Genomic DNA, 25,409 nt, shown 5'->3' on the forward strand with positions numbered 1-25,409 from the left:
CAATTTTCTGGTCATTTTATTTACAGTCTGCAGAGTGTTCTGTAAAACACAGTAATGATTACAGACTAAAACACACAACATACATATCTTCAAACATTTAAATAAACACAGTTTATTCAAAAGTAATTCTACACACTACTTTTTTCCATAAAAATATAAAAAATAGTTTAGTTACTATATTTTACCTAAACCAAGATATTTAAGTATTCTTCCACATGTGATGCCCCCTCCCCAAAAACGGGCACTCCAACAATAAGAAATTTAGGAGATAGCATCACAAATTAAAAATACTAATGCCAATGGCTTCAATTCACCAAAAGAACAAATAACTTCCATTTTGTAACCAGAAATACTTGCTCTGCAGTATGTTTGAATTTTGCTTTTGTTGGTTGGTTTGTGCTTTTTTTTTTTTTTGCACTAATTTGTTTCTCCCATGTCAGATTTTCACAGAAATGTACACACTATTACAGACAAACAACGGACTGATTATACTGCAAACTATAATGCCAGTAACCCTGTGCCCAACAACAGATTAGTAATCTTGCATTACACAACAATTTTTTTTGAAAAAATATCAAAAGAGAAACACTTGGGACCTCTACTTAAAGGTGATTCCTTTTCTTATTGAGTGAAAATAGCCTTTTTCCTATCTTCTTGAAAATAGTGCCCATTTTTGTTTGTCACTACTATTTCTCTAATTTTACTGACCATATTCTGTTTGGAAAGCTAATGGAGTTCTGAAAAACACCCACTCAAGCCCTTCTCTCACTAGGATACATTTAATTTACAAAAAAAGGCACAAAGATGAAACTCCTAAGCAGCATCAGTCATAACTCTCCCACTGTGCACTGCTTCTCTCTCACACAGACACTGCTGGAGGAGACACTCTGTGTCTCAGTAAAGACTACAAATATGCGAGCTAAGGAAACAGGCAAGCTGAAAATACTAAAGCTTCTATACAGGACAAGTAATATATTGAACACTATTTAAAGTTTTATGTTGCAGTTAAGACTCGACCTGGAAGCATCAGGAAAAGCCCTCAGAAAAAAAAAAGCTCAGCAGCATATAATACATTTGTTAACAGTGAGATGGAAGGCCCTCTGTGTGCAACATTGTGCATTCAGTTTCAACAATGACAGTGCTCTACAGCCAGCAGTGTAAAACTTCTGCTCCAAATAGGTTAGAGGATTTTCTACGTGAGTGAAGCTGCCATAAACAAAGTAGTAGCATATAATGCGCAGCATGATCTGCAATAAAAAGCTTTTGCTTTCCAGCATGTAAACATCCAGGTTACTAGACCTTAGCTCATACAAACAAATCTGATGATAGATTTTTAAACGAAAAAAGTAAAATTTCCCATAAAAGGATAAACCACAAAAATACTCTTTCAGTAAGTCTCACGTGGCATTTAATATCTTTCACACCCTATGAACAACTATGCAAAACATTTAGAAAGTTTTAGCAGTAAAAATGTTGACTAGTTAAACTGTTTGACAACCATGTGCTCAGAACATCTTTGAGGAGCATTAATATTTGCTAAACAACAGTCCTATACTGTACCACACTATTTCTTCTTCTTTTTCTTTGGTGGCTCCTCATCGGAACTACTGTCTGTGCTGCTGCTGCTACTGCTGGAGGAACTAGAATCTGATTCAAACTCCGAAGAAGAGGAAGTACTACTCGAAGATGGTGAAGACGAGGAAGTAGAGGAGCTCTCATCACTGTCACTATCATCAGAAGAAGAGGAGGTAGAAGAATCTTCACTGTCAGATGAGGAATCACTAGCCGAACTGTCACTGCTACTGCTGCTGGAACTAGTTACACTTTTAGGTCTAAAAGAAAACAAATACACAGATGAAAACAAACCTACTAGAGACAGCATTCATCAGTGTTCTTTATACTGTGTTGTAATCCAAAGGTCAATTATTCGGTCTGAAAATTTCCAGGCCTGACAATCCAAGACAAAATCCCATGCTGCCACCTCCTTGCACTTTTCCATTCTAAAGAAATGCATCCTGGCTGTTAGAGCGATGGCAGAGTGACACCATGCACAGGAAGCAAGCCAAACCAGAACTCCAGAAAAGGTTAAGTTTGAAAGCTGGCAAGGATCTTGTTCATAGTAATGATAAGTGTCTTTACTGACTTGGCTAAATAGAAGAACAAAGCTGCAGGAGAAGTACCAATGTCCTGCACCAGTAAAGCCTTGGGGAAAAATTACCAAAGATCAGTTCCCTAGCATCCCACCAGAACAAGGAGTAAATTGTGGTAATGTAAAGTCGGCGAAAGTTTCATCAGTGATTTCACAAATATCAGAATTGTACTCAACAGAAACTGTTCTGGGATTACTTCTGGAAAAAAAAAACCAAGTTACCTGCTGCTACAAGATGTTTATGTTTTCAGAACCGAGTAGAACGGTTGGAAACATAAAACGGAATTATGAACACAGCAAAGTCGATTTCTGTATCCTCTGTAGCTGGTTGGCTGGTTGGGGTTTTTTTTATTATTTTTAGCCCCTACCTAGGCTGTTGTTCAAAATCAAGGTCTCAAATTAAGGCACTATGAAGTCCAAGAAAGGACAACTAAATTGTCCTGTACATCTTTCTCTAAATGAAGTGTAAAGGTACTAATTCTGACCAAACTAACCAAAAAGTATGCAAAAATGCTAGCTATAATAATGCAGAATCTTCTTTCCAATAGAACATTAACATAGTAGCTTTTAACAGAAGGTTTGGTTAAATACAACTACTCAGGAAATGCCTATGCTAAAGCTATTAAAGACCAATGTTTTTTCACCCTATCAGCCATGGTTATGTCAGCTGACAAATCTGGATGCACACATTAAGCTATGAACCACCAAAGTTTTTATAATGCATCTGTAATCTGTTATTTCTGTGCATGCAAACACAATGGATGTTTATTAAAGATTAAGGGCTGGTTAAATACAGACTTACTTTCCTTGTTTGTGAAAAACAAGTCTTAAGATGAGAAAAACAGTTAGTCTAAGCTACTAGTCCCACTTTTAATAGTTTCATTAGATGTGCAGAACCATTTATGTGGGCAACCATCAGTCAGAGGATCCCTTGAATAGTAACATGGGCTGAACCTTCTTTTCTTAATCACTTTTCACAGAATCCATGGGAGTAGTCCATGGACCGCCAATACTTAGGTTCTGATCTGAAACACAGTCAAAGAAACATCAGAATACTGCATCTCCTGGAGGACAGCAATTGCTAGATCTATGAGAGAAAAAACAAGCAGATACTTGTTTTCAGGCGGTGTAATATGTGGCCTCTGGGTAGTTATAGAAGGAGGATGGAAGCAAGTAAAATTCCTACTGCACCTTGTCCTAATTAGGTGATGCAACAACCCAGATGCTATAGACTGGTGCATCTAAGATCTTTGGATCTACTACACCACTGTAGAAATTCTCCTGAAAACAAGTTCACAAATGTTATTATCTTGTATTATTCCATGAACCCATTGTGGAACAACTGCTGCATTTTGTAGCACATGTTATCACTCCTCCCTGAAGCTTTTTGTACTTTCTAATTCTATCGCCATTATCTAACAATTCTAGGTGATTTTAAACTTGTTACTTGAAACTACAGTGTTAGGCACAATCGTAGCTAGATGCATTGAAAAACAAACGAATAAAACATGATTTTACCCTTCAGACAGCTAGATTTAGATGTGATTCAAGCATGAACTGGGCTTTCAATTAATAACCAAAGCATGTCGTATGGAAACTTTGAAGCCCATATGCACCCAGGAGATGGCTCTGCGTCACCTGAGGTCACAAGATTGTACAACAGCTGTTTCGCCTGTTCCTGTTTTTCTGGTTAAGCCTGTGGCTTACCTATTACTGTTTATATCAAAACAAACATATACCATAAAGAGGTTAGTGTTCACTACTGCCTGAAATCAAACTTTTGAATATATTTTTTTAAATATGGAACTTAAATGTTCAACGATAACACTGTGCTGAATTTTCCACATTTAAGCCTTCCTGTATCATAACAGAATTACAAAGAGCAAACAATCTGGAATAGAATTTACATTGATGGGTTTGATGCTTGCATGAACACAGGAAAATAATTTTAAAGCTCTTCAAGGTTTGAATTAAGAATAAAGTGACCAAACAACCATCTCCCCTATAAATTCTTTTGCTTGTGTCATTTTTGCATTGGTCAAATTGTTCCAATACTCTGAAAATCATTATGCCAAATAGAAGACTGCAGCACGTAAGAAAGTTCAGGCAGGAGAGGTACAAACTACATTGTCTAGAAATCAGTTAATTTATGACCTCACTAGTCCTAAGTTAACTCCACCAATAAATGGAAACTACAGAGAAAGGGGCCTTTGATAAAACATATCCTGATAGCAAAACTAAGGCTCTTGCCAAGATGCATTCCAGTAAAGCCACATTCCACATGACAGACTAAAATAAAGTCATGTTAAAAAAACCTACCATGGCTTATTTAATGATTGCCACACAAAGCAAAAAGCCCGGTCTTAAAAAAATCTTACAAAAACTGTTTTTAGGTCAGATTTAGTCACAGTCAATTAAATGCAAGGAGATGTGGCCATTACTGTAGAGAGATCTCTCACATGTAAAACTAACACTATGAACTCACACCATGATTAGTAAGAGAGTTACAGCCAGTATTCCAGTTGAGCCTGAAAGGGTTTTGCTAATAAAGACAGAAGCAAATTCCAAAGCAAACATTAATGCCAAGGGAATTAGAAATAATGTCAAAAGTTCTTGGCTCAAAATAGTACTTTTGGTGGGGAAAGTATAATTCTGGGATTCTGGTTGGTCATTGGGGTTTTTTGTTTGGCTTTGGGGTTGGGGTTTTTTTAGTTGCTTTATTATCTAGACAAAGCTTCACAGAGAGACAGCTGCTAGGAGAAGAGAATGAAAACAACAGAAGAGCAAGATGGGTAGGTGCAGTGATAACAGACTAGAGAACAGGATGCCATTCTTCCACAATAGTTTAGAATACACTTGATGAACTTTGAGGCAGAAATAGGAATATTTTTACTATTAATGCAAGATCAACCATGTGTAGATAGGACAGTAGGGAGAAAAAGCAGAGGACAAAGAATTTAGACTTTCTGAACAGGGAAGAACAGAAGTTCTCCAAGTGTCTGTTATACAAATGCCCCTAGCACAACAAACACAGTAAAATCAAAACTGTATTTGCAGTGTTGACTTTTCCCACAAGCTCCTTCCAAGCTGCCTGCTGCAATACCAGTTCAAGATCACACACATTGAAAAAACAACCAAACAATTTGCCAGCGTTCCTCACGTACCTCTTTTTCTTGGTCTTCCGTTCTGCAGTACTTTCTCCAGCGCTAATTAGGGGGAAGAAAAAAACAATGTCTTTGGTTAATATAGTAGAAAATAAATAAATAAATAAATAAATAAATGAACAGATAGCACAGTGGAGCTGAGGTTAATACTAGAAAACCGGTACCCCACTGGCAGAGCTGCATCACCCCAAGTTCATTTGGCATCTATTTTCAGTGAAACCAGAAAAACAAACAAGATTTATGTATCAGGAAAGAAACTGAAAAAAAATCCAAAACAACAACAACAACAACAAAAAAACCCCAAACAAACCAAAGCAGCAATCTATCTCTTAATTTTCTGTGTTAACTCTGCTTTACTCTTCTTTACCTTTTCTTCATATCATATGGACAACAACATTTGGGAATGGGAAAGGTATAGGAGAAAAGGAAACAAAAGGAGTTTCATATAACCATAGTTCACAATAACTGAATTGATGGAAAACTCATGTAAAATACTGAATTAGTTTGTAGCTTCCACCATGCATTTCTTTCAACTACAAAAAGACACAGAACAATCCATTTATGTCAAGGCTTTCCAGCTACTTGTCTTTCAGATTCCCTGGTATTCACATAATCACAGAAAGTTTTAGTGGCATAAAAGAAAGGTGGGGATTTTTTTAAGAAAATATTAAAAATTTTATTTTAAATCAGTATTATTTTTTTTAAAAAGAAATTAAAATTCTTTCAGGCAAACATATCAGTCACATGTTCTTCTGAACCCACTTCAGATATATAGCACAGAATTCAACCACGATTGTACATATGTGATTAAAGTAGTCCCTCATCATATACGTAGAACACACTTAATGTGTCATTGGTGCATGAGGAAGTGTTATGTTCTTTCATGAACCAGGATACTTTTTCCTCAACTGAAACCTACTATTAGAAGCCATCTTAAACACATAAAACTAAAAGAACTGCAAATATATTTCATTTATAAATTAGACAACAGTATGTGTTAATAAAGACTCCATAAAAGGGCAGAAAGAACAAAACATTAAGCATAAACTGTATTTCAATAGAAGTACTCAATGCCATTTGTATGCCAGAAAAATGAATTTTTTTTTCAATTTTTTGTTTTCACGAGTACACTATGAAAATCTTATCCTCACACAAAAGAGTTTTCCACACTTCCTGACAGTCTGCTGTGGGGAGGAGAAAAATTCACTGATTTTCAAATTTCAAACCAAATTATAATCCCTCCTCTATCGCTGAATGTTCAGATTTATATTATTGAGGGCTTACCCCCTTACCATAGACGACCAGGTGTTTTACAGGTAAGGGAAGTCACTGTGAGTGAAACAGAATTAGATCCCAAAGCACCCTTCAGAAGACAAGATCTAATTCAACACATGAGGAACCCTGGCTGCAGTGGCACAAGTCTATGCCTCCCTCTAGTGTTTAATGTATGGGTGAGTAGCGGAGATCACCACTAACGAGCTACACAGGAGAGGGGTCCCTCCCCTGCAGATCAAACAGGTCGCATTCACAACACTCAGTCGTTTTACTCTGTCTTCAGAACCTTAAATAGGACTCCGGCATCCTGTTTTGGGTTCAATGCAATAATATCACTATAGAATATGCATTTTCTCACCTTTCATCCTCTCCCAACTCCTACTCTAGGACAGGCCAAAAATGGGCTTTACTGTTGTGAAACTTAGGTTAATATCCATCAGAACTGTGGGGTCAACACTGGACAAATAGAAGGATCCTGGAACAACTGCTGCAATGAGTTAATACTGAAAAATCCTGTATGTAGTTGTCAAAAAACAAACATTAAACTTACTGGACTATGTTTGTCTTCTGGTTTATGATTCATTATTAGTTCTTTATAGATGATAGTACAAATACTTCAAAGCAGACCTGTAGGAGACTTGACTTCTCTGCAGACAAGAAATAACTTTGCAATGCAAGCTGTACAAAAAGTAAAAGTGTGACCTAGGAAGTTGTTCTTACCATGAAGAATAAGCTTCATGCTTGAAAGTGTGACTTTGGCACGTAAGGAACTGGATGTTTCATGGCACAACGTTAAGTAGCTTCAGAGAGCTTGTGATTATAGACCCAGTGTGAATGCAGCCCCATTTAACCAGGATTAAAAACCGTTCCTACCTAAGGATTACTTAGTCTTCCTCACACCAAATACCCCTCACATTGTGGACTGTTAGGCTTGCAGCTAAAGAAACTCCACTTATGACAGACACCAGACAGTGCTTTACCTTCTGTATCATATCATCACATGCACAGACTCAATCACAATAGCCAAGGGCCTAGCCATTTCACCCCCAATTCACTATCTTCCAATGTTAACTTGCAGAATTCAACAAAAAAATTAAGCATAAAAAAGGAACAAGGAAAAAAATCAAGTTTAAGACTAGTCTTAAAGACTTTGAGTCTCTGAATTTCAAACTCTGTCTCCAAAGGGAGGAAGTTTTTAGGGTCTAACCCTGATTTCTTACCTACAATACTAAAGGATGACAGTTGCTTCAGAGTTATTCATTGGATCAAAATTAATTTAAAAATCAAATATTTTACATCACTTTTAAGCTAATAGGCTTCCATTTAAGTCAGTACTTTGGCACTCTGATTCATACCGCTGCCTCAGCTGAAACAGCTGATCAAGTCAAACCAGACCTCTCTGCCAGAAGTTACCACCCATTGCCTTTCCCCATTATGCTAATGAACACTTCTGTAACTCACATCCTGGCAGCAGTGATGACACACAGCCAACATACTGTACTGCAAGGGGCAGTGGCAGAGGGTACGTTTCCAAATCTTCAACGGTTTTAGTTGTAATGACCATAAGTTATACTCTCCCTCAGCAGGGCTGAGGCAACTCTCCAACTACCAAAAGCAGGACAAAGACCTTCATACATAGGAATTTGATGGAAAACTAATGTGCTATATTATTTTCTCTTTGTCATCTGTAGTTGCTTCTTAAAACAGTTATTAAACTTGAGGGAAGCATTAAAGCCTACTCATAGAGCAAAGTGGAAAGGAAATCACATTGCAAAAATGCAAAGTTTTGCTTAGATTTTTCTGTTTAGCTGCAGGTATCTCTCACTTTCTCAGATGTCAAAAAAGGAAATAATTATGCAGCTCCATAAGATGTTTTTGCTTTATGCTTGAGAATTAAAACAACTGATCATCCAACTTTCACTCACTTGTTTAACCATTACAGTTCATACTAAACAATACACAGGAGCTATGCTGGTACAGATGCACTGTCAAGTCTTATCCAGGAGACAGGCTTTAATTGCAGTCTAACAGCAAATCTAAACAGAAGCAAAAGAATTGCTTCTTTTTTATAAATACATTTACAGTCTTCACAGTAACCTACTTGTGCTAGCACACAAACATACAACATCAAGAAATTGAGGATTTGAAGAAGCAGTAGTCCCTCAAAAAAAAGTTAAACTACTTTAACTTTAGTTTAGAAGACTTTTTTTTTTTCTGTTGTTTCAAAGAGGTAAAAGAAAATAAAGTGTATTACAGATGAGTAGATGTTAACGAAAAGCATTTTATTTTTGTAGAACCTGAGTGTACATATTCCACCTAACAGACAAAATAGTTCTAACATTAAGAAAGCATCATCTTTCCTACCCATATACAAAATTACCTTTTCATTAATAAACCAGACATTTTAATTCTGCCAATCTTACCTTTGTTGCAGTAATAGTTGCTTTTCTTTTTCTTTAAGAATTTTCGCTAACTGGGCTGTCCTCGAAGGTCTATGTAGGTATTTTCTCTTCCCTGTACATTCATATGTCCAATGTCCAAACTCTAAACACTTCTGACATCTTACATGCTGCTTGTTTGCCTCCCTAGAAGAATGCAGAATTGCTTAAGTGACTGTTTCCAGGTCTGTTCTACCTATTGAAAAAACATTAATTTCTTTAAAAACCATAAAGATTCTTAACAGCACACAGTTCTGATTAAATCAGCCATTCACGAGTGCCCATCTACCACTTCAAATCTGGACTCAAACAGTAATATTAGATACATAAACACTTTTCCATTTATTAAAATATTCTCATATCAACTGCTTATGAAAGAGAACAAAGAGATATCTCTCTTCCAGAGCTTCAGCTTAAGTCTTCTAAAGCAGCAAATGCTGAAATACTGACATCAACACGCTCACCAACTACACCCAAATTTCACTCTTAGTTTTATACTACCTGCTGGTTAGTCTAACTTGCAGTCTCCTCCCACAACTTACCATTCTATTATCCCCCCTCTTTAAATACTGAAAAAACCCAAACATTTTGAAAAAATGCTACAAAACTCTATCAGTGAAGAAAGACTAATCTTATCAACTTAATTAGCAATGCTTTTAGCATTACAGGATATAAGTGTACAACAGCTACACGGAATGATTATACTGAATACAATTTGTTACTATCCAGTAATTGCACCTGGTTCTAGCTTGCTTCAGAAATAGAACTGAAATTATATTTTAGAATAGTTATTAAAAAGCAGGCACTTTCATTTCCAAATCCGACAATCTACCACTCCAGTACCAAGCTGATGCATTATCACCTACGGCTCTGAGGCAGAGATGCATCTTGTAAGTTGCAGCTTACTTGAATTTACTAAGATTCATTGCAGCCTGGCAAAAGGTTTATCATGAGATGAAATTCCTGTTCACTTTGTACAATACAGTACAATCAAGCGAGGCTTACTACTCTGTACCATCTGAACACCTGAAATATTAGTGAGCACTTTACATCCACAGTTCAGTTTCCACACTGTGGTAAAATCCTTTTATCATTTTCAGAAGACAGTTAAGGGATAAAACTCATATTTTCATATTCTAACTCTTACACCACTACTTTGAAGCTTTGAAAAAGCTGTTTTGCTGTCTTCTTGCAGACACTCTCCTCTATTACAAATAAGGAAGCTCATATAGTGGTCAAGTGACTCGCTCAAAGTCAAAAATCACAAAATAGTTTTAGAATCAGGACCGAAATCAGGACTTCATAGCTCCCATACAGTTCACTGTAACTGCTTTAACTTAATTTCACCTTCTGTGGTTTTTTCCAAATACCAAAATACTAATTTTTCAAGGCCAGCCTATCTAAACTACCTGAAGGTAACAGCCTTGGCTAAACCTGGAGGAGCCTCTTTATCCTATTCACTTAGTACTTAGAGAGCACAAAGTGACAGACCAATAGGGACCATTTCTCTGTCAAAAGGAGTGTTGCTTTTCAAGACAAGGGGTGAACTGCTTCTCCTCCAACTCTAATCATCTCCATTCATGATAGTTCTATCTTGAAGGGAGTCTTGTTCTGGACATCCATCACTTTTTCAAGGCAAAAAGTTTTTGGCCTCATAGTTTAGCCTTAGAAATACTTAGATAACCACTAGGGAATTAATTTAACTTGCAACCTACACTTTTAATTAACTCAGACTAGCAGTACATCTAGTAATGAACAAAAAAAACCCCAAAACCTCAACAACATCTTTGAGTGGCTTGCCTTGGGACTTCTGGTTCTGACACAAGAGTAACATATAAGCAGAATGAGGATAGTCCCTCATCTTCATCAACATACAAAACCAAAAAAGTTTATGTTTTTCCACCCTAAACTAGCCCAGACCTGTCTACATAGCAACACAATGGAAGTTTACAGCAACAAGAATATAACTCTATTTCCCAGGCTTTAGCACTATTCACATGACCAGGGCAGGTAATTCTATGCAAGCCAAAAAAATAAGAATCAAACTCTAAAAGCAATAGAAGTAATTACTAGGAAAACAGAAAAGAATACTTCAACAACTACAGATCTATAAATACCACATCAGCACTAACAAGCTTTAACACTAATGAAACACACAAGACTGAAGCAAACTTTTAATAGAGATCAGTGCCCACAATGCAGAAGCAAAGGCTGCCAGATGTACAATCCAGCATACACCCATGAAGCAGATAAGAGATATAACAAGAAAGTAAGAAATAATTCCTTAACTCATATAAAATAACCACTTAAAAGAACAAGTATTCCATGCATACTTTGACATTCCAAGACACTTCCACTGGAAAATAGAAAAGAAATTATACTAAACATTCAAAAAGGAAAGGGAATGCAGAAGTCGACCACACTCTATCCAACTCTTATGATCTGGAGAAAAACCCAAACACATTCCAAAAATTGAAACACAAAAAATAAATTATTCTAAATTTTAAAAAAAGAAATCCAAACTAGCAAACAAATTAAGGGTCAACGTAGTACATGATAACAGACTATAGGCATGTACTGTACCTAACATAATTAAGCAAAACAGCTGGCTTTTCCTCATTTTGGGATTTTGCAATCAGATCCCGTTGGTAGTGAGAGCATTACTGAAACGCGATACCCAGACAAAAGTTTGCCTTGTTTTTCTTCCTTCTCTTACAGTTCTGAAAACGTACCGTAACATGAACTTTAAACTTTTTTCTTAATCTGATTGCTGAAAGCCTACGACAATCAGTAAATGCCTGCATCACAAGATCTTACGCACTTTGCTGAAAACTATGGCATGTCACCACTTCTAAGGTAGCCTTTTCCCAAAACTCTGCAAACTAGAGTTAGCACTAAAACTAGAGTTAGCACTAAAAGCCAAAGTTTGAAGCGGCCTTCCTATCCTTTCCACGATCTCGCTTCCACTCTCTCTTCCCCGCAACCATGTCACAATGTTTGGCGTATATTGGAGCGGTTTCCTTACGGACAAGCAGCACTCTACGTCAAATGCAGAGCCCCTGCGAGAAGGAAGCTCTGTGCCCTCAGAAAGCGCTCAGCCCCACGGCCCCACTCACGGGGGCTGCCCCTGGCCCTGCCTGGCCCCGCTCCTCCGGGGCCCACAGCCGCCCCTCCGCAGCCCCTTCCCCGCAAGTGGCTGCCTGAGGGCGCTGCCCGACGGGCCTCTACTCGCCCCGACTCGCCTATGGAACACCTTCCCTCCACCGCGGCACCTCTCCCACGCTGCCCGAGCCCGGCCGCCCGCCGCACTCACGCCTGTCTCCGAGCGATGAGGCGGTGCATGGGAGTCGCCATCTTAGCGGCCAGGCCGGGAAGTGAGGCTCGTGCCGCGCTGCATGCCTGGCCATGCCGCCCGCCGCCGCCGCCCACTGGGGGCCGGCGCAGCAGTCACAGGGAGGAACTCGCCTCGCCTCCTCCCGCGTTGTCATGGCACCGGCCGGCCGGCCCGGGGCAGCCCTGGCTCCTCCTCATCGCCGCGCTCCCACCTCGTCCGGCCAGGGCTCCGGTGTCCCGTCCCCAGCGGCGCGGCACCCAATGTCTTCTCAGGGAGCGGGCCGGGAGGGCCCTCGCAGGCCTCCGCTGGGCCCAGAGCCCGCCTCAGCCTCTTAGCGGCCTAACTGCTGCTTCTCTTCAGTCAAAGTCTTACAGGAACCTCCTCTCACTAAACCACTTGTAACTGAGACAAACTCTCTCGGTCTGTGGCTGTGGGAAGCTGACTGATGAAGGCTATATGGCTGATATCAGCCAGCAGAAGAGAGCGCAGGAGGCCAGGAAGAGGAGGGTGATTAATCCAGGTTGTTCATGCCACAAGGCACCACCTCCAAGCTGCCTCAGACAGCCAGCAGGCCTGACCGCAGGGTGACACCTGAGGTAGTGGCACCTTCATTAGTCAACATCAATAATGCAACATAGCTGTAAGTAGCTTGCTACAACTTCTCAAGAGCTTTTAGCTACGTGGCAAGTTGGAAAGCATAATAGCTCTCTGGTCAGAACATGAATGCTCAAAAAAAATGTTACGAAGGGCTAGATTTCAGAAGCGAATGGTCAGATTTTTCTATCCCCACTCTGACAGGAAAGAAGTTTCAGTATATTGAGAAGATTAATTCTGCTGCTGATACAGATGCATAACCATGGCTCCATAATCCACTAAATATTAATCTCATGAGGGTCCTGAGGTTGCTGATGAGTCACGTTTGTGTTGAACTGATGTGTTCTATGCTTGATTATACAAAAATACAGTGCCGCTATATCTAGGAAACATAAGGCAATTTTTTTCTTCCCACTCTATTCAGCCCTAGCTCTAACCCATCTATGCAAACAGCAGCTCGTATTTTTGGCTCCTACATCATCTCCTTATAGTCTCTGGCATGGGAGGAGAGATGTAGGCACAGAAGAGTAGCAGTGACTGGAGCTTTCTGATGGCACATACCTGGCAGGCAGCCCCTTGGGAATCTTTGCCAGCTGGCACAAGTTGAGCAGCTAATATCTTGGATTCAGGGTAATAAGGAATGGGGCCTCATTTATTGGCTTTATGAAAACTCATCTTTATGGGATCAGTTTTAAAACAGTATCTTAAAATCCATTTTAAAAAAATCCACAAGAAAACATATATTTTAATGCTGAATTGTTATTTCTCCTGCTATTGGTATCCTAGAAATACTTTACACCTAATCATCTTCAGTATTCAGAACTATGTTGTCATATGGACAACTGTCAAGCAGTAAATGGGCATTCTACTGGACATTTACATTTGGTGAAATAGGTGAACTGCTATGGATTCTTAGTAGTTTAGTATCAGCTATGTACCTTTTAAAAAAAATGTTTCCTGTGAGTTGGTGGTATTCATTTATTATAGAAAATGAAAATATGTATTGTATTTTCTTAAATTCAGAAGAATCCACTGTGCTAGATGAATCACGACTGTGTGAGGAACTGTGGAAGTTGGGTAAAAGGCAGCCCTTGCTGAGAAGAGCTCACACTCACCTCCAGACAAGATAAAAGCTGGGAAGACATGACAAGAGACTTTGTGGAGGGAAAAAAAGGAATGCAACAGTAGTGAGAACAGATGGCTATCCAAGTTTATATTTTATGCAATTCATAGATGTATAAAAATAAAATATATGTCACATATAATCTGATGCTTTCTGGCAATGAGTATCCCAGGTCTTGAATTAGCCACCGTGTGGCATATAGGAGGAGTTTCACCTCTAATGGTGCATGATCAAGTCACAGCCGGGAGCTACCAGAGGCAGGATATAATATCTATATTTATAATAATGAGGATGGTAATAACATCCACTGAGGACAATGGCACCAATTAAATATCACACTGAGAAGGTAAGATACTGGGGAATTATTTTAGATATCACTCTTAACTCATCAGGATTAATTACCATTTGACTAATTGTTGAATATTCTGGTAGTCGCTGTCTCCAAACTGCAATTATAACATCTAAGTCTAGTGTCTATGCATCATGCTTTCTTCTATATCTGTCACTTCTTACAGTATCTAATCCTTGTCTTGTTTTGGATGATGCTCCGCAGTAACTGGTGATTGTGTCTGGCACCTTAGCTAAATTCTGATGTGTGAGCCTAATATGTAATAAATTCAGCAGAGTTTGGCCTCCATATTTGAATTTTTATGTCTAGCATCTCACTTTTAATGGAGACAGTCAGACAGAAGAATTTCCTATTTTAGGACTGACTAAGAAATTTTCTTGAAAATGCAAAACAGCCAAGAACAGTTATTTTCAATAATCCTTGCTTTATAATAAATTCCTGTCTGCTCATCCCTTTTTTACCTCAGTATAACTTAATATCAGACAGTGAATCACACACTGGTAGCAATATCTGCACTCTACTTAAAAACATTTGGTCCTTCTGGCACCACCTGTACAACTCTCCTAGTGTTAATGCAGCAGAGCAAGTTTCCACAGTTGGCCAGTATAGCAAGATTTCTGACCTCTCATGCTAGGTTATGCCATGGAGCTTATGAGTTTTTCCTTACATACAGGAGGTTCAAAGATGTGCCTTTTATTAGAAACAATCCATTTAAAATTCTTCTCCCTGAAGGAGCGTTCTTGGGAGTTCAAAGCCTGCAGGTTCCTACAGCCTGAAATCTCTGTTTCACAGCCATTTATTCACTCAGAGGTCATTCACCATGAGGCTGATGAGGGCACAGGAGGGTACGACTTCAAGACTCTCAGGACTAAATGTGCAGAGTCACTGCACAGCATTGGCATCGCTGCCGAGGGGATGGTTCCTGGGAGCTGCTGCTGCTGCTCAATGAGCTGACTGTGCCCATTAATCCTGCCTCTGCACATTAGGCTGCTATTTAAAGTTGCAGTGTCATTAACCTATTTCTAAACATGCTGGGCAGGGAATTATTTTCCCAAATGTGCTCCTCTCTAGGTAGAAAGGGACTGGAGAAAGACATCAGAGAAAAAAATGGGGAAAGTACAGAAAGTTCAGTAGCACCAACACCGAGTTGCCTTGTGTCAGCTCCTAGGAGACCTTTCTTGCTGTGCTCCCACTCCAAGCACTTCTCTACACACATGTTGCTCACTAAGCAAAAAGGTAACACTATATGTTAAGGGTCTGTGTGTGAAACTGGAAAAATGTCTTCAGAGCTTTCTTTCCATAGCTCAGAAAGAGCCAAGTCCGTGAATAAATGGTTAAAACTCCACGGCCAAGACCACTGGCTACTAGTGCCAGTTAACCAGAACTCTAATCTGTCTTCCAAAATGACTAGCAATCAAGTAGCTGATAATGATAGTGCTGAACAAGAATAGTGATAAACCAGGCTCTCTAGAGATGGCGTCACCTGGCATTTTGAAAATGTGCATTTTTTACCGTTTCCCCTTAGCTCTCTTGCAGAACATATCCAAAGATATGTCACAAAAAATCACAAATGAAAACATAATTTAAATAGGACATAGAAATAATTATAATGTAAAATCAACTGAAAAAATTAACTAAAACCAACCCCCCTGTCTCCCAAATTCCTGTAGCTGTTATCATTTACAGCATCAGAGAAAACTGAAAATGAGAGACAAAAACACAAAGTCCTTATTCAGGCAAAATTGTAGGCTGGAAAAAATCTCAGTGATAAAGAATATAGTCAACAGATGTGAATCATTCCCTGAGAATGTCCTGCCTCCATTCTCTTGCACCTTCAGTAGCTGCAAGTTTACACATGGTAGTACATGAAGGTAACTCATTGGAGTTGACAGCTTGATTTGCTTCTCTGAAGGGGAATCAAGCTCACATGAAAATCCATGTTGCTACATTTGGGTACACAAACCAGTTCCTCTGATTTTGGCTCAAGTATTTATGAGTAGCACTATAGTTGCAATGCAGACACAACCTCAAGTACTGGAAAGGCTTTTATTCTGTTTTCCTAATACAGAACAAAAGGTAAAAGCTGACATTGCCTATGAAACAAAATGTCTGAAGGAAACAAAACAGTCTTACCAAAACATGTTTCATTTCTCTCATTAAGCTTTTCCTGATGTGATTATTTTGTCAGGGAAGCTGGACTTTGAATTTCCAGACATAACCTAATTCTTCCCAAGAAACAATCCCACACCTATAGTACACCTTGAGACTGAAATCCAAGTGCAAGGCATCTGGGGCAGCAGAGCTTTACATCAACACGTGATAGATTACTGGAAATTCTGGATTGGCACTGAGCTGCTGCATGTTTTCACCTGGAATTCATCTGTGTGAATTCACCTGGAGTTACTGAATCAAATATTTTAAAAATGCAAAGGAAGGATTTCTCAAAGCTTTTCTGCCTTTTCCACATACTGCTTGGCTTAATGGAAGACACTACCTCTACCTACAGAGCTTTCCTTAAAAAGCAGCCAACCTAAAACGAAGAAAACCCCAATGTTTCTCTGTACTACAAAAGCAAAACCAAAACAGCCAAGTGACAAAGCATTTGCTGCAATGAACCCCAAGCATGACATGGTACCCTGCTGGTCCCTTATACACGGTATAAAGAGCAAAACTCCCATTTGCCACCAGAGCATTGCCCATACACTGCATTTCTATTGTGGTTTCCTCACATTGTGTCATCAGGCAGGTTTCAATACACCAGCCTCATCCCGGTGCATTTTATCATATCAGGGTTGGGAACTCCAGGTGAGATCCCATCTGTTGTGATATGTAAGACGACTCACTTGTGAGGCAAAAATATGGGAATCCCTTCCTTGGCATAAAATGAAGCAATATAAGCTCAAAATCTTTCAGTTATGTTTCTCTGTCTCATAATTTCCCAAGCAAGACAGGTTCCTTCATTCTCTCTTCTGTACATTTTCCTTGCAGTATTGTTGCATTAAAAGGACAAAGTATTTTGGCAGAAAATAAACCCCCTTGCTTTCTAACTCTCTTCACCAAGATATATGAGATTTATATATGAGTGATACAGCATGAGAAGTTAGAAAAGAGAAAGAAAGAGACTCTATAGAGATTTCTAAGTCTAAAGTTCAGATCTTACCCAAAGGCATCCCTACGGGGAGAAAGAGAGGTTCAGCCCATCAGCTGAGCCCAGGAGTCAGAGTCAGTGATGGATTCTTCCCTGACTTATTCATGATGGTATCTTCCCTAATGGTTCCTGTTTGTTAGGCCATTTTTATAATACTTTTTACCTTCCAGGTGGGGCCCGAGTGACTCTAGTCATAAATACCTTTATTAGAATTGGTGTAAAATTCTCTTGCTTTGCTTTTAGAGGTATAGGCTAAGAAAAATTTGAAGAGTACACTCAGTGAGGGGTGGTTGCACCTTGGAGGTGGGTAGCCTTTGGGATGGAGGTGTGCTTTGGTATTCTAATGACATTATAATGAGCAAAATTCACTCAGAGGATGGCATTTTGTCAAAATATGACAAGCGGTTGACCCAGAATGTCAGGCCTGTGGTTTATCAGTCCCATAATACCATGCAGCACCCTTCTACTTGCAACATCCCACAGAACCTGGCTACAGAATCTCCACTCCATCCCAGCCTCCATGCTGATTGCCTAGGGAACCAGGGATTCCTTGCATACCAACTGCACTCTTCTCTGGGACCATTTGTGATATTGTACCTTTCCTGTGTGAACAATGCTATATCTTTGATGTAAGTTTAATTTCTAAATTATTTACAGTAATGATTCCACAAGTATAAATTGATGAACATATTATGACACGATATTCGCATGGACAAAACACAAAAAAGTATTTGTTTCAACCACTTAACTGGTAATGCAAGATCTGACCAAAAAAGAAGTACTTGTGATATATATATAAAATTAGTGGCTGTATGGACGTAAGTCTGTTCCAGTAAAATCAATGCAGACACTCAATATTTATATCAGTAACTAAGAACAGATCCTGCCTCTATGTATTAAAATTCAAGACTTGCATAATGTCAGATTTCTTTGTTATCCACTACATAAACCGACAACTAGAGGATAGTACAGAAACCTGAAAGAAAAAAGATACACATGCTAGTTAAGGAAACTTTTTGAGCTTCAAATCAGGTCAGGCTTCATTAGGTCTGCTGTTGCAAAAACATATTGAAAGGGATAATACACTCCAAAAGTCTATACTCTCTATAGATGCCCAACCATGATCCCAATAAAAGTTCTCAATAAAACAAAAAGTGAAAAACAGGCTTTATTATTAGAATGTATTTAAATGAACTTAACTGGTGATCTGTGAAGTTGAGAGATGGGTAGCGTTGGAGTGGAGTTGCTGTGGGCCTGTGGTATTATTCTGACTATAGCCTTGGCAAATTCCTGCTGGGTGACTGTTCCGCACTCCAGCCTGGAAAACTCTGCCCTATTTTTAGAGCCTCAGCTCACATTTCAGCGAATGCTCAGTATCTCTGTGTGTCAACAGATCCCGAATGTCTCCCAATGGAGCGTAAAGCACGTTGATGTAGCTGAGACGTCATTTGTGTGTGTGGTTTGTGGAAGCTTACATCATTAAATGTGTCACAGTAATGTATTAAATGGATTAAGAACAAATTCAGATGTTTTTCTTTCCAGAAAACCATAGCGTAAAAAGGAGCCTCAAGGGCAGGCAGAGGGGCTCAGGGCTATTGGCCAGACACAGGATGGTGCGGAGTAAGGCCTGGCTGGCAGTCTGAACCAAAATAAGATGAGGGGAAGGCTGTCACCTGCAACAAACAAGTATGCACATCATACAAAACACTGGAGCTTTCAGGAGGATAGAGAAGAGGGGTTAAGCTCCCATCTAGTGCCCAATCATAATTCTTTGCCCTCATGAGATGGGCTCATGAACTCCTGGCTCTGTAAACAGTACAAGTGCAGGTGCTGTGGGTGAGGGCACAACAAGGAGTGATACAGTCTTTTAGGACACGTATGTTTTGGAATTACAGAGTTCCAAGTTACCTGCTGAGTATTGCTGCTGCTTCCAGTTATCATGGGAAGCATTTCACAGAATACCATCTATACACTTCATCTTTAAAGCTGTTTTCTTCCTCCTAGCTCTCTTTTACAAGTTTTCCCAAGCTTGATTGCACCAATTCTTCCAGGATCCTCCTGATTTCCAATTAATTTATTGGTGATCAGTTTATCCATTTGTTCATGTCAGCTGCTCTTCAGTTTAAGTACTCATTCCCATCCCCACTGTGTTTAAAGGCAGTGATTGTATCTCTTCTTGTACTCATTTCACTTGTACAAGAGCCATCTCTGTTTGTAATACTGACTGTCCGTTCCCATGACCATCACAGTCTCTTCTAGTGGTCTCCTCAATGCATTTTAATGTGTATGTCTTGATTAAGCATAGTATTATTCCATGTACAAATGGCACTAACACTTTCCTATCAGCTGGAGACACTTCATGCATTTTAACATACTTTCTTCTTCATGTTGGCATGATCCTTCTCACCCTCACACAGCAAGCCTCTGATCAGACAGGTTAGATGCAAATCATTCTCCTCTGCCATTATTTCCTTCTGATGTGCTTTCAGAGTCTAAGAGATTTCTTTTAGCTCTTATTTCATGTGTACATAATCTTAATTTCTGTACCATTGAATTTCATTCCAGTCTTACTACTCCAGTCACTGAGATCATTGGGATTTCATTGATAATGTCTCTTAAATTTATGTCACATCAAAAAAAAGTTAATTTAAAAATTTCTGTCTTAAAGCCTTGCATTCTGGGAAAGAGTGTACACTTCCATGTTGCATTTATAATTTTCTTTTCTTTAACATTGCCACTGTTTTGTATTTTGAAACCATATGACACCATCCTTACTTTATCAATAAGTTAAACATTCTGTCTGCTGGCCTTGCAGCTCTCTCCAGTACCTCCAGAATTTGGTGGGGATGCTGACACAGTAACTACAGCCTCTCTAAATAGTCTCTCACATTTTGCTGCCGTGTTTCGTGAACACTGACAAGTATCTTACAGGTTTAAAATCCCTTCCCGTGGGCAGGCTGCCCTGAGGCAATTATTTCCAATGTTAGGATGTATATGCAAAACTATGAACTTGCTTTAATTATACAACTGTGACATATGTGTAATCACAATATCCAGAAGCAAATGATTATTTCAGGAGACATTTGTATATTGTTTAGACTTACACATTTGTTGCTGTAGGGCCCATCACTTTTCAATATTGTTTTTCTTGTGTCCCTTTTTTTTAATATTTACTTTTGTCATGGTTTTTTTTGGAAATTTTCAGTTGGTTGGTTTGGGTTTTGTTTGGTGGGCAGTTATCCAACTCTGACTCTTCAGTAGCTGTGGTAGCTTAATTTGTAAACACATGAAATCTAATTCTCTTTCACGTTTGATGGAAAACTATGAGAACCAGAAGGAAATCACCACAAATTCTTGAGGTAACTGAACTGGTGGAAAAGGCTCCTGAGTAACCTTTCACAGCACAGAGAGGTGGGATTTTCTGAGAACTATGTTATATGTGGTATGATTCATATCAGTGTCTGGAGCAACATGATACCCCAGATAACCTCAGCTGAGGAGACTGCAAAGCCCATTTCTATTTGAATATCCAAGAATAGCACTATGAACCATACATTCGATGATATCCAAAGACTATTTACAGCAGCCCAAAGAATAGCCCATGACAGACATCAGTGAGGTCTTATTTTAAGCCCATATTAATTTTCATGCTTGGCTGGCATTAATGAATGGCAAGACACGCCACCGTAAACAGAGTCTGAAGGCACTGGGTCTACACTGAGGTACCCTGCAGTTGCAATTTGTAGTATCTAAGCACTGCCACTGAAATCATACATCTGTTTCACATACAGAGAATAGCAAAAGGAGGACAGTCAACCTGCCAGGCAAGGAGTTATCTGTGAAGCTGCCCAGAGCAGCAAGGAAAGTCTAGAGGCTGCTGGCTGAGATCAGAACTGACTAAAGCACACATTGAGTAAATCACTGAATAAAAGCAGGATGAGAACAGACAAATAAGAACAGACAAAGTCACTCACAGCATACAAACTACCAGTCTTTTCTCATATTTTTTTTAATAGCCATGGTTTTTGAGGCTATAGAGACCTAGGCCACCGAAGTCCCATTTGCAGCTCAGAGCAGTGAAATGGTGTCAAGGATATCAACAGAAAATTTCTTCTTTAAACAATAGCGGTGAGTTTTAAGCTATGTTACCACTACATTTTGAATACATTCTGTGACTCATGCTTTCTTATATATGGCTGTAGTTGATCAAATAGATAACTCAGTTCTGATGCGATTATGAAACTTTAATGCTTTTGCTGATTTAGTTACATTATCTTCAAAAGTCTAAGCAAAGTTCTGAGACAGTTATTCTTAGAATAGTTGCCATCTATTTTAAAAGAGACAAGTTGCATCTTTAACCGCCTTTTTTTATGATTCTTCTTCTGGGTCTTTCTTCTTAACTAAAAATTACCAATTACTGTCATAATGAAAGAGAACACAAAATATTCACCTATTTATCACTTTACTGATAAGCAACTAAGTAGCAACATACACAATACATTCCAAATTACAAACACAGTGTGTTCAAACAAGGAATATTTATGTCTGATAGGGTTTCACAGATTATCTAAGTGTATAATAAAAAGACAAATTACTTGCTCAAAAAAGACAAAGTCTGCCTTGATGTAAGAAATTAAATTACTTCCTTAAATCAATGTGGCAAAGTGATATGCTACCTCATAGACGAATTTTGCTTCATATTTCTCAATATACTGAGACATTTATCTCAGTCATATCTCTCTGTTAAACACAAATGCATTAATGCTGTAAACCCAATTTGAAAATGTGCTAGAAAGCTTGTGAAAAACATGATAAACATGCAGATTTCTCCCCACAACTTCTAACATGACAAGTTCATTTATTCTTTATCTTCGTGCTCCAGGTCTTCTGGAATAATTCCATCTCATAACAATGTTCTAAAAATACATTATAATAAATGCCTCAAAACCTGAAAGCCACTTATTTAAAATTCACTAGTTCTTGACAATTCCAGACCAACAATAACTCAATGTCAAAAGCCAATGGATACTTTAACAGTGAAAGGCTTATAAAGTGAAATTACTTCAGTGCAAGCCTGAGCAGAGGACACATCTGTGAGGCATCATGAAACAAATCTCAAATTTCAAGAAGATTGGAAGAAACCTGCATGCATTAGGCATGCTTCCTGAGCTCCTGCAGAGAATAACAGCAAGGTTTTCTGCCTCTGTATTGGACCTAAGAGTTTGGATTTGCTTACCAGGTGACAGTATGTGGCACAGCAGAGTCAACAGGGCATTTGACTGGGCAGGACAGGCATGCGCATACACATCTGCAACCACTCAGGGACGTACCTCAAATTCACTCAACAGTACTGTGGGTGGAGGGTATCAAACTCATACCATAGAGATTATAAAAGGTAATTAAACTTGTGTTTCTTCTTTCTTTAGTGCCTTACTATCATACTGGGGAATGGACAGAAATGTAATTGAAGAATGTGCTTTCAGATCAGGATGCTCATTATTGCAGACATTTTTTCCTTCCTATTCTTCCTTTCTCCTTTTTTTCCTTCTCACTTTAACATCATCCCCCTTTTCTATGCATTTTACTCACTCCATTGGCATAGACAGGCTTCATTTCCCATGTGAACATAAGCAATAAAGAAATTGAAACTTAGCGTTTGAGTATCATTTGTCTTTTCATCTCTCCTCTGAGAATAACTGTCATTCTTTATTAGCAATTGTTTCAGGCTGTTACAAATTTAGCATACAATAAACACTGGATTATTCTGAACTCTCACCTGGAAAGATCACTGCCATGCTGAAGGCTAGAGACGTTGACCAAGATCTGATCTCAATGAGCATATCTGTACTGGAAAGTGGATTCAGGTAAGACAAAGATGCTTCTGTTATTCCAGTTCCTTTCTAAATGCAAAGCTTGTCAATCATGTATAGCTGGTTGAACACACAACCTTGATTCCCTGATTTGGGAAGGTTAACTGCATGGGAGCAGCAGAGTGGATGTTGCACACAGTGCTCCCCAGGCTGCAAGGCATGGAGCTGAGAAAGGCTCCCATCCCGTTCGTGAGCTGGTTCACAGCACTATTCCTGACACCATCCCCATACATGGCTTCTTTCCAGATCAGGTTGGGATGCTCCTTCACCATATAAATGCCTTGGTACTGGGTGACATTAACAGTTTTCTGTAGGATTCTCAGAGCCCTCAGCAGTGACAATGTTTTTATAATATAGTGTAAATGAAAAATCTATGGCAAAAGGAAGAGCCAGTCTGGGTTAAAACAGAGTTCATCAGAAGTTACAGGAGGGGAAATACATACATATATAAAAAAATTACATTCCTCCTCCTCCCCATATAGAATCAGCTACTTATCATGCCTTCAAAAATCTTAGGTAAAATCCAGTAAGCCAAGTTACCCCAAATGGTACTTTGCTGTTTTATTTTACAGTTGCTCTCTCTACTCCAAATCAGTATTCACCTGGCAATAAATGATAAACCAGTGTTAAATAATCTATATTACAAGAGGTCAGGGTAAGCTATATGTCTTTCAGCTGTCATCAAATCCTAATTATTTCTCAGAAATATTTATTAAAGTCCTTCCATGTTCATACACTATAAGTCTCACTTTTTGCACGCAAAACATTCAGAAAATAGAAAAGAGTGGGAAGCATCATGCAATCTACTCCATTTCAAGCAACTGCTTCACATCACCTCAGGTTATGGGTTGATTCATTCATTTTTCTCCCAGATGAGGTGTTATATGTGGTAACTAGAACTGCCTGTTTAGGCTGGTAGGGCTTCTTTCTCCTACCACCCTCCCATCCCCAGAAGCAGAATCTCTAGTGAGGCCACAGCACCATGTCCTAGCCCAGGGCCAGCAGTCATATGTGGGGCTTCTGGGCTCCAGGCACTCAGAGAGAGATCCCCTTTGATACTAGGCTCTCCCTCCGCTGGCAGTGTCTCTCCTTTTGAAAAGGAAAGTGAAATTAAAAAACCCAACAACAAAAACCACATGAGGAAACTGTGTGATGTTCCTTCTCGCTGCTCATTGTGCCACAGGTATGTGTTGTACAATATTCTCCACATGGAGCAGCAGGCCGGTTTCCTTCCTTGGCCCCTTCCTCTACGCTCAAGGACGTCCGAGGTTAAACACTTCATTATTATTCTGTCATTAGCATCGTGATGCAATTCCCAGCCCACCAGCAGCTGCCAGAGCTGCGTCACTCCACACACTGCCAGGAATCGCAAACATGCAGGGCTAAGGCTACTGAACAGCTTCTGGGGCAAGAGTCCTTCCTGCTTTAAATATTAAATTTCTCTGCCACGTGTTTTCTGTATCATTAAACCAAGGAGAAATGATGTAAATATGGTGCTGGGAATTTGGAAACATAAAGTTTATAACACGTTACGTTGCCATATTTTAGGCATGGTTTATCTCATAAGTAAAAGCATCCTCAAACATGAAGTTTCACGAAATCCATGAATGCAAGCTGAGTGTCAGAATTATGTTTATGCTAGGGTGAGTCAGTCAATCCCTTGTGCTTTCTTCGCAAAATGCTTTCCTCAGCAGAACTCTCACATACCTCCTCATTGCTGGGAGAAGCAACACTGCCATTGCAGCCCTTGGTCCATCTGCAACCCACTCCCACCATTGCTGGGGCTATGGATCCTGCTGGAGCTTTTTGTTAAAAGGAAAACACAAAAAACCGAAAAACTTTTCATGGATTCCTGATCCCTAAGAAAGACTTTTCTCTAGCACACTCACTAAGCACTTGGTGGCCAAACGGTGCCCTGGAAAACATAATATAGGTCTATAAATACATACCATGGTCATAGTGGCC

The 25,409-nt window shown here is 39.2% G+C and overlaps 1 protein-coding gene across 3 annotated transcripts; it reads right to left on the reverse strand.

The window, feature by feature from the left end:
* Positions 1-25,219, reverse strand: ZCCHC10 (zinc finger CCHC-type containing 10). Of its 3 annotated transcripts, none has more exons than XM_062002490.1 (4): positions 25,152-25,219; positions 9,012-9,173; positions 5,314-5,355; positions 1-1,832 (listed from the first exon to the last, which is right to left on the reverse strand). In XM_062002490.1, the coding sequence occupies exons 1-4, from the start codon at positions 25,181-25,183 to the stop codon at positions 1,565-1,567; spliced, it is 504 nt and encodes a 167-aa protein (XP_061858474.1). In that variant the 5' UTR covers positions 25,184-25,219; the 3' UTR covers positions 1-1,564. The 3 variants fall into 3 exon arrangements, with proteins under 3 accessions (XP_061858474.1, XP_061858473.1, XP_061858475.1); XM_062002489.1 differs by lacking the exon at positions 25,152-25,219 and adding an exon at positions 12,340-12,640; XM_062002491.1 differs by lacking the exon at positions 25,152-25,219 and adding an exon at positions 11,759-11,781.
* Positions 25,220-25,409: the final 190 nt, after the last annotated feature.

Source organism: Colius striatus, chromosome 9, assembly GCF_028858725.1.
Source record: "Colius striatus isolate bColStr4 chromosome 9, bColStr4.1.hap1, whole genome shotgun sequence".
NCBI classification, from domain to species: domain Eukaryota; kingdom Metazoa; phylum Chordata; class Aves; order Coliiformes; family Coliidae; genus Colius; species Colius striatus.